The sequence below is a fragment of the Acomys minous genome (assembly GCF_964271855.1).
Source record: "Acomys minous genome assembly, chromosome: 6".
NCBI lineage: Eukaryota > Metazoa > Chordata > Mammalia > Rodentia > Muridae > Acomys > Acomys minous.
The window spans coordinates 31,862,654-31,881,284 of record NC_140487.1 but is presented as its reverse complement, the minus strand read 5'-3'; the positions used below and the strand labels follow the sequence as shown (position 1 = coordinate 31,881,284).

At 37.1% G+C, this 18,631-nt stretch overlaps 1 protein-coding gene across 6 annotated transcripts in view; it reads right to left on the bottom strand.

Moving 5' to 3' along the window:
* Positions 1-18,631, bottom strand: part of CACNA2D1 (calcium voltage-gated channel auxiliary subunit alpha2delta 1) — a 423,580-nt gene that overhangs the window by 168,726 nt on the left and 236,223 nt on the right. For all 6 annotated transcript variants that reach the window (XM_084784398.1, XM_084784399.1, XM_084784400.1 and 3 more), the window contains exon 5: positions 103-144. In XM_084784398.1, coding sequence (XP_084640524.1) covers positions 103-144 — 42 coding nt within the window. The remainder of the gene's footprint in view (positions 1-102; positions 145-18,631) is intronic.

Below are 18,631 nucleotides of genomic sequence, written 5' to 3'. Positions count from 1 at the left end.
TCATCTAACAGTCTCTTTCAACGGGTCAAATCCAGTTCCAGGTGCTAAAAATCAATCCTTCATCATAAGTAATAATTCAATGAAAAATATTTTAATACTCACATCAAGATCATCCTTTGCATTGTAGTAGACAACTTCATTGCTCTAAAAAGAAAAAAGAACGTGTTGATTACAAAGTACAAGCCAGAAATACTGTACCTAGAAATCAATGCATTTTTTTAAACATTTTAAGTGGCAATCCCTTCATGATACTGCATTTATAATATATTCTGTGAAACCCACAGATCCTCCGACACACTCAGAAACACTAAAGCAATACACCAGAACAACCATAACAGCATGTCTTAGAGTGGAGATACCATCTCAGCACGGGGTTGAAAAACACTGACCAAGAAAAAAGCACAAGTAGGTCTCATATATGGAGTGCATTTTTGACACAAACAGATAAAACCATAAATATGATAAATAAACTTCATAAAATTAGGCAAGGCAATTTTTATATTACTGCTAAATTTTTTGGGGGAGTTTCAAGACAGAGTTTCTCTGTGTAGCCTGCCTCTCTTGGACTCACTCTGTAGACCTGGCTGGCCTCGAACTCACAGAGATCCACCTGTCTCTGCCTCCGTGAGTCTGGGATTACAGGTATGTCACCATAGCCAGGTATATTAAAAAGCTTTTAGTCTTCATATATAACTCTCCACAATGTCAATTCTTGAAGACATAATATAAATGTCAGAATATTTTCATGAGATTTAAGTAAATGAATTCAGATAGTAAAGAATAACAAATTATATAAGTATAAAATTGTTTAAGAATCAAATTATATATGGGAATTATTTTCTTCTATTCTAATAAATTTGTAAATTATTATATATACTTCAGCAAGAATAAACATAACTGACAGTTCCTCTAAACATGATTTTGTTGAAATACACTGAAATTGTATGTTATGTGAGCTGGTTTTGACCTATGCACATATGTGTACCATATGCAGGCCTAGTGCCTGTAGAGGTCAGAAAGAGTGTTGTATCCCCTGGAACTGATGAGCTGCGGTGTATTCTCTGGGAACTGAACACAAGTCTACTGCAAGTAGCACCAGTGCTCCTAACTGTTGAACCATCTGTCTGGATTCCAAGATGCTGAAAAAATAAAAGAGGACTATAATGATGCTTCAGGAGGACAATACAAAAACAAAATGACTGTCAGGATTTGTAATTCCTTTTCTTGTGTCTTGAGGCAAAAGAATGTTTCAGTGTCTGCAGTGTGTCTGTGTGTCTGCAGTAATAAACTGGATACTACATAAAAATACATTTTCTGTCGCTAATAAACATCTAGCAGCATAAGTCATTCTAAAAGTGAATTAATAACAGACTTAGAATTCACATTTTTTAAAGGTCACTTACTTGGGCTCTAATTTTTAAAACATACTAAGTTTTTACACTTGTTTCTTCTAAAATTAAGTCATGACACTTAGGAAAAAACAGTTAATGATGTAATGATGGATGTCTGGAGATAAAGGCTTGAGAGTTAAGTGTGTTTACTGCTCTTTTAAGGGAACTGGAATTCATTTCCCAAAACTGAAAGCCCTCTGAAGGACTTGGGCATTTTCACGCACTCAAGCAATCTCACACACACACACACACACACACACACACACACACACACACACACACACACAACCTTGTAAAAATTGTCACTATTTTCATGTGTTCACAAGTCTGAGTGTATGTTTATATGTATGTGTATTCATGAAGGAAAACACCTTTTTCCCCTCAATTTCCCTCGTTTTGTTGTTGATTTGAAAACACTACCATGAGACTGAAGAATCTATACTAGTCTCTATGAAGACTGAAGAACTTTAAATATTAGAGATTATGGTTCACTACATAGAGTAAAGCCTATAAACTAGAATTTATTTAAGAAATGATTAAGAGCTGGGCATGGTGGAACCTGCCTTTAATCCCAGCACTCGGGAGGCAGAGGCAGGCAGATCTCTGTGAGTTCGAAGACAGCCTGGTCTACAAAGTGAGTCCAGGACAGCCAAGGCTACACAGAAAAACCTTGTCTCAAAAAACCAAACACAAAAAATAAAAAACAAATATTGAGATAAATTCAGTTTATATGCACATATATAATATAAGATATATTTATAAAATATAAAAATATACAATAAATTATATAAATATAATTCAATTTTTTAAGTGACTGGGTAGTGGACTTTCAGGAGCACAGAATTTCCAATTCCTGAAATTTCTTATGGAATCCCTTGTGAGTGAGATAAATACAAAAGTAGGAGACGCTTCCAAGCTCCCCTGAGACCCACAACTAATCACCACTTCATTGATTCCACTTGGAATGCAGCCACTACGTGTCATAGACAATTTTCAGATTAGAACGGTGATCCTGGCAACAATTTAACACAGAGGAAGTTAAGCTCATTTCGGTTGTAGACTTCATTTTGTATCGCATGCTCCTTGCATTTACAACATCAGAACACTAGAAAACGACGTGAAGCTGTGTTAAATTCCAAGCACTTCAGCACCATCTTGTCAGTGAACCAATCCTATATATCCACCTCCGTGCCATGTCAGGAAAGACAGTAGACAGATTTTACCCATCTTCTCTTACTGGAAACATCTCAACAACACAGCACAAGCTGGGGGTGTGGGGCTACATTTGTTTGACAGGACTAGAGTTAATAGACTCTATTGTTTCCTGCATATGGCCATATTAAGAGGTTAAACCTTCTAATTGTGAGGATGTCAGAAGAGGGTTCAAGTATGACAAGGAATTCTAGGAGTGACTCAAACTACATATGTTGATTCTGCTAAGATGAATAGTACACACAATTTAAATTAATGAAGTAAAGCTAAACTCTTAAAAATTCCAAGTTTGAGGATTTCTAATGTATTCCTATATTTACTATACTACATTTTACATAAATTCTGTTATTTAGCTGTACTTTCAGAAATCGTTCATTTTTCCTAAAACTGCTTCTGAAAATGATTAATCTAATATTTATTTAAATTTTACTTATTTATACCAGGTCTTCTGGATTTGGAATAATATCATGCCTTCTACTAGACATTTAAAAATGAACAAAAGGAAAAAAGCAAATGGTGTATGTGTGTGTATACTTAAAAGTTGAATGTATCATGATGTACAAACTATATATAACCTTATGTCATACTGAATTAGGCATAAAATTATAATACAAACTAAACATCCACATTCTTGTGGGAGCCAGATATGGAATATTTAGTATTTTAAAAGAGTTAATTCTTAATATAGTAAGAACATTTCCATGTTCTACATATAAATATTTTAATAGGACAAATGTGTCTTTATGGAAGATAAGAAAATGATGAAGCACTAATCTAAATCCATATCTCAGGTTGGGAAGGTGCAAGACCCTATTGGAATGTTCATGCCTGACAACTGACACCCTACATCTTCTCCACCGGTAAATGTGACATGGCTTTAGGACAGTGGTCTCAATCTGTGAGTTGCAATCCCTTCCACAGAGGTGACCTAACACCACTAAAAAACACAGATATTTACATTACAATTTTTAACAGTATTATGTGTTTCATCATTTCCTCATTAGCTGTAAGAAAACAGTCCAAACAGACACTGTAGTTTCAATGGCACTCAGAGTTAGGTACAGCGTCAACTAGACCATGGATTAGGGAAACCTGCAGAGGGCCATTTTTCATAATTAAGTCATCTGGGATGACAAAAACAAATTGTTTTGCTTCTGACTTTAAGTGAGTAAGTTCTATGTGTATTATCTCCTTGAAATAAATTTACTTATATGGTCCACTCTAATATAATACTGCTGCTTGGTGAAATTTAAAACGTCCCCTAGTAAGTTAGGAGATAAATTACGTTAGTCTCTTGGTATCTATTGGGAATCCAAAATCAAATCTGGGAAAAATAGGCTACTCCATCTTAAAAATGTATATTATGAGTGACAGCTCCTGCACGCCAGTTTTCTCTAAAAGCCGGTCTCTGATGAATAGCAATTTTAAAAGTCTGAGGTCTGAGAACCAAGCCTCCCTGCAGAAATAAGAACCTGCGGAGGGTGATTTAAGGATTGGAGCCAAAAGTTATGAATTTATAATACACACCCAAAATGTATGACACTATGAACGTTCCAATGGAGGTTAGCTTTCTGTAAAATCTGATAATCCTTTTTCTTTCCTGATACACAGGCTCTGCACAGCCTGTTGTATTACATGTAGCTGTAGTTTCTACTAATGATTTTTAAAACAGGATTTTGATTCATTTTCTCATTCCTGACTGTCAAATTAAATCAGCTGAAACTATAGATATTCTTTATTTAAGATGAGATATGTTCATATTTTTGCATGCTAAGATCTACAGTTTAGCTTAAGTCATGGGTTAGTCAAGTTTTATTAAATATATGAATAACAATTTGGCCCCGAAACCACAGACCTCCTGTCTAATACCTGTGTCCTGAACAATTGTAGTGTGAACCGGCTCCACAGCAACACTGTGTAAATCCAAAACCTTGGGGACTGGCAAGCTTAGTTGTGCATGTACATGAGGGTGTGGAAATGTTTCTAAAGGGCAGTCCTTACAGCACTCTCATGTCCTTATATTAATTTATTGTGCAGATTGATGAGCATATTGAGGATGTGAAATTGGAAAGAAAGGGAAAGGGAAAACATGAGCAGAATTGTGTTTGTTATCCCTGTCACCAAGTCACTGGACTGAAGACATTGTGGGGATCCACGTTTGTGTTAAGAAGAGACAGATAGTGAGGCAACGGGCATAGTATGTGACTGACTATTCACACTATAGAAAATAAATGAGGTGACTACTGTGAAAGTGTTTAGTTATGTGTCCTTCACAAATGTTTATAGCTATTATATGCATATAAAGAAAAATCAGGAATACAAATTCATGTATAAAGTTTTAACATTTTATTCATAAAAATAGATGTCTAGTGAGTTTTATCCATTCCAAGCCTTGTCATGGTACGTAAGCACATGATGTCTTTCTTGTTGTGTTTGAGAACCTAATTGCTGATGAAATCAGTATGTTATGTATCTATAGCAGCTGTCTCTGTTCTGTAAACGGAAGGCTACAGCGGAGACTAAACTGACAGTAGCACCTGTCTTTAGATCTGAATTAAGTATTTGCCTTTCCCAGCATTCTCCTGAGCATGCTGCCTTTAGGAACACAGAGACTACTATTTCCTAGAGACTTTAAATTCTATGCTAAAAGCACTCACCAGATAGTATTTAGTCTTGAGAAACACATTCATTTTATATTGTTTTATAATTTATCTTAAAATATGAATTGAATTTAATGCTGACATAATTAGCTTAATGAAAGGGTTAGACAGGAAAACAATGTCTTCCTATATAAACTTATTTTTGTTACTTATGCTTATTTTATATTTAGTTCTCAGGTAATTTTCATATTTATAACATTATAGGGTTAAATTCCATTATAGTGCCCATGGAGTGAATTATTAGTAGACAGCTCAGCATACGTTGACTAGTCAAAGCCATCTAATGAAATTTACAACAGAAAAAATTAAGAGATCCACTGGTCTTTATTATGAGCAGTTGCATAGCTCTCCAACGAGATCCGATCCTTAATATTTATGGTGAAACTAATGACACAATTGGAAATAGCACCCTTACTTAACTCAATGTCTACAAAAAAGAAATACACTTTTAATGAAGAGATGACAGTGTTTCAGATTAGATAGTGACAATATTGTATAATGCCACAAGAGTGCTTTGAATATTGCTTAAACTGTACTGTCTAAAAAATAGATATCAAAAGCTATAGGGAAGTCGTAGAAATTCTGCACTAAGATAGTAAAACTCATGCAATATACGTAGATTAAAAAGTTTTGGGTAAAAGAAATGTGTGCAAATACCACATAAGTATAAAATATGTACATACATACATACATACATACATACATACATACATACTCATACAGAATAAGATTCAAGTAAAATATAGTATAGGCCATTTTTAGAACACACCAAAAAGAAACTCCAAATGGAAAATTATTTCAGAGTTTCTTGGATCGTGGGCATGAACAAGGATCAATTTCTTTAAGTATTAAGAGCAGTACCAATTTATTTCTTCATCTTAAAGACTTTAATAGTAATCTGCCCCTGAGCTATTTCAATGCTGCAGATGAATTTAATAAATAGAACGCTTGACACATTGGAGAAAAGGCAAAAGTAGAAGATGAGAAGATAAATAAGTTATTTTCTACAGGTCCCAAATCTCCAAGGCATTTCATCTCATAAGTGAGTGAGCTGTGTGGGAGGCTCTATTCTGCTTCAGTCTGCAGCTCCAGTGAAGCTTTGGGCATAATCATCAAACCCATTAATACTTAATCCAAGAAAACCTTTCACTTAGCATGTCCCTCCTATTGACTTAGACAACACAAAGCTCTCCTTGACTTCTGATCAAAGTTAAGAGCACTTGCCCATCTTACAAGAGCTCCTGGCAGGACAGTCATGTTAATTTGTTCCATTCTGCTATTAGCAGCCCATCTCCCAGTTAATAATAATCAATCTCAGAAAATAATCACACCAAAGAACAGATAAAGGCTCACATGATGGTAGTGAGTAACAGAGTCTAAAACAATCTGTTGAAAAAAATAACACCTCAAAGAATGTTAAAGGTATCATGGCCATGTCAATTTATCCCATATTTTTACTGATCACAAGGAGCAGTATATGGGGAAAGAGACAGACGCAGGTGCAGTGTGGCTAGTGCAAGATGCAGTTTTGTATTAAATTGTTTAAATATGGCAACACCTTTTAGATACAGAGGCAGGTGATCTGAAAAATGGTATGTTAAAATTTTAATTAACCTTCAGCATATTGTTATCTCTCTGTCTGTCTGTCTGTCTGTCTGTCTGTCTGTCTCTCTCTCTCTCTCTCTCTCTCTCTCTCTCTCTCTCTCTCTCTCTCTCTCTCTCTCTCTCTCTCTGTAGCCTTGGCTCTCCTGGACTGTCTCTTTAGACCAGGCTGGCTTTGAACTCACAGTGATCTGCCTGCCTCTGCCCCCCGAGTGCTGAGATTAAAGGCATGGTCCAACAGGCCCGGCTTAGCACATCATTCTTTTAACGCCCTGTTCTTTTTATTCTTCCCTCCCCATTGAAACAATTAGTTTTAGCCTTTAGCATTCTAGAGCATTTAGCTCTAGAATATGGAGAGCAGAATAGTTAATAAACAAATGATTTTGTTTATTTGGAAAGCATGTTCTACTTTAATACATTAAGGCAAAGTCATAAAATCCAGCCTTATGCAAGCAGAAAAGGAAAACATCTTTAAAGTGAATTATATGTAGGAAAATGATCAAGGAAGTCTAAACAATAGACTCTATTCACATAATGCTCTAAGTATGGCGTGGGAGCACTGTGGTCCTTTTTGGGTACAAGGCTGTTGAGAACTAAGTTTGGGTAAAAGAAACATGGAAAACTAAAAGAAAAGGTGAAGCAGCAGAGGCGGAAGGGAAAGAGAGGTGTGCTTAGAATTTACAACAGAGGGGCCTGTGTCCTCCTTCCTCCCAGCACCCTGAAGACACATGTCTATGCAGGAAGTTTTCCTTGCTTTTGCGGATGTCCCCAAGTTCTCCAGCGCCTGTTGTGTTTACCAACTCTGTCCTGGAAAACATAAGTAGTCATTCCCCAGTGTTTATGGAGTAATGAGTGAAGGCCTGAGTCACAGGTCTGCTGAATTTAGCTCCCCACCCAGCACACTTCTCCCACTACACTGTCCTCCATTGTGTGAGATGTGAGGAGGCAGAGTATGGGAACCCATCATCTTTGAGTCCACGCTTGGCTGGGGAGCATCACACACAGGTACCGGTGACTATAGCAAAAACCTCACAAGGTTGATGAAACATCTTATAACTAGATTTACCCTCTACAGAAAACGGCTTAATGGACTGATTTTTACTTGCTATGCACTTAATTCACTAGAAACAGAGACTAAGATTAGAACTTGATCCAAGTTCTAATTATTTAGGAGACAATGACATCAGTTGATAAGGGGTTTACAGGCACCTCCAGAAAAGTTCCTGGTTCCTACAAATGAAGGCCTGAGCAAGAGGCAGAGTTTAAATAGAAACAGACCATTGGCAAAGAGATAGCACACTTACAGGGGAAATAGAAAGTGGCAAAGTGTGAAACATTAATAGGTCAGAAGAATCCATTGCAGAGTACTAGGCTTTTTGGCTCCTTTAGATGGTACAGATTTTTAAAATACATACGAAAGTACAGGTAACTCGATATAATATAGCTTCCATAGTTAGGTGTCTCATCATCTTAAAGTTCTGTCAATAAGATAACATTTTAGTATTATAATTATGCAAAAGTCACCTTCCGACACCTGCAATGCCTCTGCCCCTGAGCCTGAGGAATGCACTTGTTATATCTGGTTAGGGCCGGCGCCTTCTAGCATTCCCCTTTGCCTGGTTTTTCTCCTTTTATTAGGCATCCCACCAGTCTTGTGGGAGCTCAGTCTCTGCCCTCCTTTCCCATCTCAGCACGGGAACACTGGAAATCCATTTCCTGGGGTCATTTTATAGACTTGAAATTATCTAGCAAAGACTGACTAAGAGTTCTACACCAGGCAGCATTTAAAAACATGTCCGTTCCTACACATTGCATCTAGTTTTAAAAAAAAAAGCCATCAAATGATAGGTCTGCGAGACATTAGGGAGGCTAGAGGAGTCCCGGCCAACGGGCCTTGCCATGTGGTGGAGGGATGTGGGTGGGAAAACAGCTATGTCTGAAGCAGCCATACAAGAAGCACTTTAGACATTAAGTATGGAACAATCCAGTACATGACCTTTAGCAGGGGCCAGCCAGTTATAGCCAGGATGTACAACAGTTCCCAGGCATGAGGTCCCCTCTGTCACATTGTGTGTAGGGTACAGACTTTGATTTTTAGAATAACAGTGTTAGAAAATGCTTGTGTTTTGTCTAGTGAGGACCTATATACTGAACAGAGAGTGGACAGCCTGCTCTAAGGAAGGGAAAAAGAAAACAGAGCAATGCAACTGTGCTGAGTGACAAGTAATTGTGACTGTCTTCTACCCTGGGACCAATTCGTCACCATTTCAGTATCCACTGATTAATCTGTTCAAAGCTGTTTGTTTTATCTTATTATGAATTGAGCATAAAACTTCAGCTTCAAAGGAACACAATGAGAGTTTAATGTAATAATTTATCTGAAAGAGCTTTGCAAAATTTAGGAAAATATGTAGGTTTGTAATAATCCAGAACTCAAATTGTATTGATGTTTTATAAAATTATAATGAGTGTCTTCTGTTTATGTATTAAGCTATATTTATTTAAGCCACATAAAATAGAAAGAAAACTGAAACATCGAAGAAAGATTTCCGAACATTAAAAGGACATTTATTTTTGCTTAATATAAATTATGGAATGCTTTTAAATAAGAAAGTGAGCCTTAAAAAGGGAATGAGTTACTCACCTAAGGACCTGTCTAAAGTAGGCTGACTCTAAGCTGATGCCATGTCAATGATATGCAAAATGTTGCAGAGATTTAGGGCTAATTAGAATCTTCTACATTTTAAACAATCATTCCACACATGTTTAGAACAAAGGAGCACATCAATGTATTCAGTTTGATCATATTTTCTTTGTTACTGCATAAGAAACTCAGTATGAAAAGTATTTTACATTTAAAAGATCAAACAACATCTAAGTCAGTCTCCAGGTGTGAAGAGTGATGGGGAGGCATTAGCACCCAATTAACCTCTACAGAAGCTGTTTCTTCCATAGAGAACCAGAAGACTGGGTTTCCTCCTCCATATGTTCAGGATGTTGGCTACTTTCATGGTTACTTGTCAACTGAAAATATAACAGATCCCATAAACACTAAGAGGATAAAGGGTACTGACAACAGATCAAAAGAAACGATTGTTTAAATTTTACATTTTTAATCAAAATGTATCAAATCGTATCTCCATGACCTCATGAAAGCATGACAGAAGATAAACCTGTGAGTGATTAACAAAGGTTTATAAATGTTAACATATATAGTGTCATTTTTCTTTCAATATCAAGTAAATAAATAAGTAAATAAACAGAGGATATTGTCTTGTTATTTTGTAGAAATTGTTTAGATATCAGGCCTAGTAAACAAGGCTGGAAGAAGCTCTGAGAGTTTTCTTTTTCTTTTTTATTTTTTATTTTTTTTAACTTTATTAATTTATTCTTGTTACATCTCAATGATTATCCCATCCCTTGTATCCTTCCATTCTTCCCTCCCTCCCATTTTCCCCTTATTCCCCTCCCCTATGACTGTTCTTGAGGGGGATTACCTCCCCCTGTATATGCTCATAGGGTATCAAGTCTCTTCTTGGTAACCTGCTGTCCTTCCTCTGAGTGCCACCAGGTCTCCCCCTCCAGGGGACATGGTCAAAGGTGAGGCACCAGAGTATGTGAGAAAGTAATATCCCACTCTCCACTCTACTGTGGAGAGTGTTCTGTCCATTGTCTAGATCTGGGTAGGAGTTTAAGGTTTACCGCCTGTATTGTCCTTGGCTGGTGCCTTAGTTTGAGCGGGACCCCTGGGCCCAAATCTGCCTATCATAATGTTCTACTTGTAGGTTTCCAGGACCTTCTGGATCCTTCTACTTTGCTATTCTCCCATGATTCTCTCATCTAGAGTCCCACTAGAATGTCCTCCCCTCTGTCTCAGTTTCCTGGTAAGTGAAGGCTTTCGTGGGACATGCCCCTTGGGCTAATATGCAGATATAAGTGAGTATATACCATTTGAGTCTTTCTGCTTCTGGGTTAACTCACTCATTATGATCATTTCTAGCTCAATCCATTTATCCACAAATTTCGGGAATTCCTTGTTTTTAATAGCTGAATAGTATTCCATAGTGTATATGTACCACAGTTTCTTTATCCATTCTTCTATTGAGGGACATTTAGGCTGTTTCCATGTTCTGGCTATTATGAATAAGGCTGCTATGAACAGAATTTTCTTTTTATAAAAGAGAATTTGTTTCATGGTCAGTGATTTTAGTTTGTTCTGAAGCTGCTGTGATATGAAGGTCTGGAGTGCCGGCCATCAACACATTACCATGAAAAGCCCCATCTCTGTTGTACGTGACACAAGGCAGACTGACTGGTTACGACTTGGTGATTGAAAAGAGTTGGAATGTTGCAGGTGTACAGGCAAATTATTGTGGGCTGTCTTTAGCCCCTCAGTGACTATTCACTGTCCACTTCTGTGTCTGACCTCACATCTCTGCAACCATCACCAAATGCTTTTGAAATATATTAATTTAACCAGTTAATCACTAGCTTCCTCACACCCAAAAGTTAAGGATGGCATCAGATGGGCTCTGAGAATCTAGCAGAGACCTCCTCTGTGCTCCACCCTGCTACCTGATGTTTCCACCAACATACTTTAAAAAAATTCTTTGATTTATTGCCTTCTCTTGTTCTGTAACTATAAAAACTTCATGAGACTGTTTCCATATTGAAACTGTACTTAGAGCAATTTAAATCTGTATTTCTTGGGCACAACTGCTCATACTTAACTAAAGAATAAACTGTCTTTTATTTCCCTTGAGGTGTGAGCTACATATTTTGTTAACAATACACATTGTAGGATGACTAAACTGAGCTAATTAGCATACACAGCCTTATTTTTGTGATTAAAAACAATCATTGTTAGCACTGTACAAGGAGACAATATTTAGAAAAGTTGACATTCATAATGTAAGCTTGCCAGAAAAAAAGCACAATTAAATTTCAATTTTAGATAATGAACTTCATTTATTATACTCAGTTTACACTAAGAAAGACGTTATTTATCTGAATTCAAATATAATTGAGGGTGTAGTATTTTATGTGCCCAAGCTTATAAGCTTGTAATTCTACTTTATGTAAAACTATTATGTGTGTATGTATGTATGTATGTATGTATGTATGTATTTTTGTATGTATGTTATGTAATTATTTGTGAAACGTTTTAAGGTTTTATGGTAGAGAAGGATAGGATGTTTTATTGTTTAACAATCCCTTTTTAAATTAAGTGATCTCAAAAGACAAACACTACCATCACAAACTTTGCCAGCCTTTAGAAAATTTAACTCTCCAGAAAGGTCAACAGGCCCCATTTTTGGCACAGCTGTAATAACTGTTTAGTAAAAGTGATTTTATGTTTCAAAGGGACTTTTTTTGGACAGAGAACTATCAGGCACTTTTCACTTAATTTTCACTTTCAAATATGTCAAAGCAACAATGAATCAATTGTATTGGTATTTTAAACAGCAGTTTCCCAATTTCTAATGATTTGAGAAAATGAAACTTGACTGTCACACTGATCATCTCACTGGTAACCATGGTGATTTCCTTAGCATGAGAGGCCAGTTAGTTTCATGTTTACGCTCCAGATTAGAAGCCTTCTACCTTCCTTTCCTGGGTCAGAGGAATGCCTGTCCAGGCAGAGCCATTCCTGTGATAGATGAAAGGATAAGCGCTTGGCAGAGCCGACAAACTCCGTCCTGACTCCTTAGTAATTTTCTTCCTTTTGAAGTTTTGTTGCTACCAGTTGTTTTGATGAGATAACAGGAAGCCAAGATTCCTCAGGGACTCACGAAGGAATTCAGCATGGTCTAAGATTAAATCTGAAATACTTATTTGTAAGCTAAAGGCAAATTAGATATTTCACAAGAAAATAAAGCAAGTCTGAAGAACAAGGTGATACATTATACCTGATTAATAAAATAAATATGCATATAACTTCTGAACATGATTTACAAAATGATAGTTTAACTTATATGGACAGAGGGAATGGGAGGGGCAGAAGATAATTACTTCAATTAATGAAATAAAGTTGGTCCTTATGCTTTCCATAAAACTTTTACTGATACAACATTTGGAGATTAAGAGTCAAAAACTGACAGATTTGCAGAACATTATAGTTGTTAGATGATAAACACAAATTTGTGACAAGACATATATACAAATTATATTTGACTCTTAACCACAACTGTCATTGATTTCCTATGACTTCACCTTGATATTTACCTAGCCACGGATTTATGACTTCTTTTGTGTATAGATATCAAGAAACTTGTAGTTGAGAAGCTGTTTTGGAGACTCTTTCTATATGTCTCTCTGTTTACCAATCCTGTTGTTCTCATCACCGTCTTAATACTATGAGAATAAACCATGCCCAAAACAACTTATATAAGGAGGAGCTTACTATGGGCTTGTGGTTTCAGAAGGTTGGAATTCACAGTGGGAGAGCAGTGGTAGCAGGAAGCAAGCAGGTGGAGCCACACCCGAGTGCTCTCACAACTCAAACCACAAGCAGGAAGCAGAAAGGCATGTAGTAAATGAGAATCTTTGAAAACCTGAGAGCCCTCCACCCCCAGAGATACAGCCAATTCAACAAGGCCACACCTTCTAATCCTCCCAGGTCCTATGACCAATGATGAGACAAACGACCAAGGATTCTGCTTGCGGAGGATTAGGAGGTGTAGCCTGATTGGAAGAGACATGTCACTGGCAGCAAGCTTTGAGGTTTCAAAGGACATTTGTCATTCCCAGTGTGCTTTCTGCCTCCTGCTTGCTGTTCATGATGTGAGTTCTCAGATGTTCCTACCACCCAACTGTAACCTTAGACATTTTTATGAGTCTTCTTGGCCATGACATTTGATCAGAGCAATAGAAAAGTAACTAAGGCATTTGTGAAACATCACTGTTCAAAGAGGCAGAGTTGTGCTCTTGGACCAAACTACAAAGCCGCTATTAAATAGGGAAAATAAAGTAAATATTTCAGCATTAATAATTTAAATAAAAAGTCTTAGAAAAAGAAAAAGAAAGTTGTTACATAGTCTATAAATTCATATTTAAGCATTATATTTAGCATTAAGCTTTTTGACAGAGTAGGAGAAAAATGAAAACATAGTAACATCATTTCTTGTGTGTGATGAAAAGGATGTATCACAGTTTTTTCTTTGAGCAATATGTTCCTTCATGTATTTTCTTAAAGTCTGAACCATGGGGAAGAACAACATGGAGTAAGGACAAAGGTGATTTCTCAGGAATTATCAAGAGATTCTTAAAACAGCCTGCCTCTCTCAATGTGAGTTGCACATAATCAGCATGAGTATAGATAAGGGACAGAGTGTGGAGCATGTTATAGGTAGAGACAGTAAACAATAGTTGAGAAATGGTATCAGCTAGATCACGTGATGTTGGAACCTCAATTCCCATCTGTCCCATTTGTTTCCTGCCATTTAGTCTTAGCTCATTGATGGTGACTGGATGTTTTGAACAGAATAAATCATAGATATTAAAGATCCTGAGCTGTCACAAGAGTGGATAGAGCTTGAACCTAATCATCTGGCAGGAAATATATATATATACACATATATTTATTTTATACACATATATTATTATATTTATACATACACATACATATATTATATGTATATATTGTATATGTAATATATTATATATGTATATGCTATACATATATATAACATATGTATATGTTATACATATATACAGATATGTGTGGTATGTATGTATATGTGAGGGCGAGACACACTTTATACACTGCTTTCTCAAACTTATCAGCAGGGAAAAAGATGATGTGCCAAAATGGGGTATAAGAAGATACTAGGAAGTAGCCTGAGACAGTGTGGGCCATTTTCCCTTGGATGGTCTGTAGGAGAGATGACATGTTTTTGTCTTGATCCCAAGTGTGGGATTGGTAACAGACTAATGAGAGAGCAGGATGTTTATCCCCTTAGCAGTCGAACCACTTTGTGAGGGAGCTTGGATGTTGCCAGCTGAAAACATGCTCATAGAGACTCTGAGAGACAAGAGGCTGGAGAGAGAGAACTTGGGATTGTTTTGGCTGTTCATCCCTGTACTTCGAGAAAATTGCTCCAGGGAAGGCTTCAAGGCTTTGGGCTCCAGCTGAGGTTCTGGGCCTCAGCTGCTGTTCCAGGTTCCAGCAGCAACCTTGATTGAACTGTGGGTTTGATGAGGTCCTGCTGACTACGCCAGGCGAACTGATATCCTTAAGGTTTCATTATTGTGTTCTTTAATATCCTTTTCCTATTGTTTTGGTTAGTTGGGTTGTAAGTGAAGTATGCTCTATTAGTAAGTTTATAATAAAGTATAATTGTTAAGAAAATTGAGCCGACAATGGTCCACTAAAATTCCATCCCATAGTATGTTTTTCTTCAGTTAATTGTTGCTGCCCTTGTGTCTATCAACATGAAAGGGCCCAGGAATGCAGGAAATAACAATATGAAAATATACCATCCTATGCAGAATCCATCACAAACTTAAAGGATATGTGCAATATGAAAACTAAATCAAAGGAGTTAAGAAAGTAACTCAGATAGTAACAACAAAAACAAAACAAAACCAAAAAACATACCTTGAGCCCAAGCCTAACTATTACCGAGGTCTACATGACTTTATGGACAAAATTAACTTCCAATTTCAGTTCCTAGCATAGTGGTAGTAACTTTGTTTTATAATTTGAGGTGTAAATATACTGATAAACAAACCAAGCATCCTTTGAAAATACTAACTTATGAAAACTCTACCTCTCAGCATCTACACAGCAGTGTTGCCTTCTTGGGGCCGAAGCTGAATGAGTTAGCAAAGTGCCTACCTAACATTCACAGGCCTGAGTTGTAGACACCTCATTTTTTTGAGGGTTTCTCACTGGACCTTGAGATTACCAGTTGGCAAGATGAGCCAGTGAGCTGTTGGGATTCACCTAGCTCCTTGTACCTGGTACTGGGGTTACATGACTTCTCACCACACAGCCTTTTCTGTGAGTGCTGGTGATCTGGACATAAGTCCTCACCCTTGCTCAGCTAATGATTTACTCACAGAGTCATTAACCCCTCTTCAAATTGTTAGGAAAAAATGTTAACTGGGTTTGCAATAATACAGGAATTTGTCTATTGCTAAAGATTTGATGTTATATATAGGATCAAAAATATTAATTGCATGCTAGACTGTAAGACATGATTGTTTAAATGTATTTAAAATAAAAGGTTTTGGACCATTCTGTGACCAACTTAATTTTCCATGTTTTTGCTGGGATTCAGTAATCCTTGCATATAAATTTGTATAGAGGCCATGCTACTCCTGCCTACTTACCTACTTATTTTGTAGACTTTGTTCGACACTTGGTTTCTATTTACTTGGCTTATCAGGTTTCCTAGCAGGAGGCCCTTTGTTACCAAACTGCCTGGTCACAAATAAAACCCCAGGAGAGCATGACAGCAATAAAACTAAAGATCTGCTATAGATCCCTCTCTTCCAAGGAAAAAGATAGTAAATCAATTTACAAGTAACTCAGTAATCAGTCCTTTCTAAAGTTCAGTATACTCAGCCTTCATGGTACATTTCCGTTCAATATGCTGTCATCTTCCTTCCTTTACTGACAGATTCGCGAAACGGACTAGTTACATATTTTAAAAGTATGTAAATAGAAAGAACTAACATGTTTATAATAGTGTGCAAACAATTCCAAAAAGGAATAAGCAATATAATCATATAATAACAAACCTACTAACCATACAAATGTTTGGTTTACCATTTTGTTTGAGGTAGGAAGGGGAATAGGATTGAAACAGAAGGTTGAGTCCATTTCTTCTTTGAGGAATTAAAATATGTTGGGCTTTTTCCTCAAATAGATTGGCTTAAATGTACTATACCAGGGCTTTGGTGGCACATGCCCCTAATCTCAGCGCCCAGAAGAGGAAGCAGGATGATTGGGAGTTGAAGGTCAGTCTGGCTATCTCAAGAGTTCCAACTCAGACTGAGTTAGAACCTATCAAACTGACCAGTCAATGAATAAATGGTGTACAGAGGAAGTTGCTAAAATGTCACGGATTCTATGGACTTAGTGAATAGCATTAACACAACAAAGCGCACTTTCCATCAAACCACACAATAGGTTTTTGATACAGGTAAAAATCAAAACATTTCGGTGAACTAAATTTGTGCAATGTTAGCCTTGAATTTTGCCTTGGCTGAAGAATTTCAAAGCTTTGGCGTATGGGGGTCCTTGGCCCAGCCTCAGCTCCAAGTTAGAGGACAATTGCTGCTTTTTTCCCTTTGTTCACGAAGCTTTCCGAGGGACTAGAGAATGCTTCTGAGCCTAGACCTTGGCTTTTATCTTAGCAGCTGTTCTCTGAGTCACAGAGCATGACTCAAGACAATTCATACTCATCAGTGAAATAGCCTTGACATTCTGGGGACTAAGAAGAGAAACATCAGCAACAAGGCCCCTGAGCCCCCCATGCCAGTGGATCTGGTGATGGAAATTTCCAACCTTCCTTGGTGTGCAATCAGACAGGAAAACAGCACAGTGGGGAAAGGGTGTGTGACTGACATCCTAACATTGTACATTTACACTATCTGTATCTTCTTCCGCAGCCACTCACTACCATTTTTAAAAAAAAAAAGCCCTCTACAATAGAGGCTCTTTGGGTATTGAGATCAAGCCAATTGAATTAGTAAAATTACATTATAAATTCAGACAAAACTCTAAAGAAACTTCTGGAAAGCCTCAGGATCAACATCTCTGATAATAAAAGAAGAGAAACATTGATATTTTCTGTCAGGATATTTCATTTCCCTTTCGGCTAAGGAAATAGGTTCATGTCATCTCAAATATACAATTTGGTCACTTTCCCTCGGCATACGGTTTATGAAAATAGCAGTAAAGCCATCAAACATACATTTTTGATTTAATACAACTGGATTCTGTAATCTGTTCTCTCCAGTGAGTAATTACTGCTCTTTACTTCAATAGCATTATCCCTTCAGATTAACAATAAAATCCCCTTACAATAAAACCACCTCAGAATTTTAAACCCAAGTAAGGAAATGAGATTAATTAGATTTTACTGATTGTGAGCTATCAGGACCTGGATTCCAACCTCATAAAAATAGTAAAGGTGTTGAATTCTTTTAGGACATTTCAAGAGCTCAAAATGGCTGCCCTGCATATCTTTCTCTACATGTAGTTACGAGGAGCAAGAACAGTTTACCAGGGCTGGGATCTCAGTGACTGGAGTATTTGTAGTGCAAGCATAAGGATGTGAGCTGTGATCTCCAACACTCACATAAAATGTGGGCACATCAGCTAATGTCTGCAACTCCAAAGTTAGTTGGAGAAAGGCGGGCCCACAGAAATAGGTTGGCTAGCCAGCCCTGCCCAGTCCTTGAGCTCAAGGTTAGGTAAAGAAACCCTGTTCTCTAAGAGTAAGGTGGGAGGAGACTGAGAAAGACACTAGACACTGACATCAACCTCTGATACTCACATGCTTTTGCATACATGTGCATGAATATCCTCCCCGACACATGTGCATAAAGGCAAACACATAGACCTAAGTCATACACACAGTTTATTGAAATGGATTCTGAGTATGTACTGCCTTTGTTGCTTTATTAGTTCATGTTGTTTCATGTGTACTTATTTTAGAAAACAATTTTTTAAAGTCTCAAAAGGTTCAGGGGGAAAATAAAGCAAGAAAAAGCCTTTTAAACTCTTAACACAAAATGCCCTTCAGGTCTCGG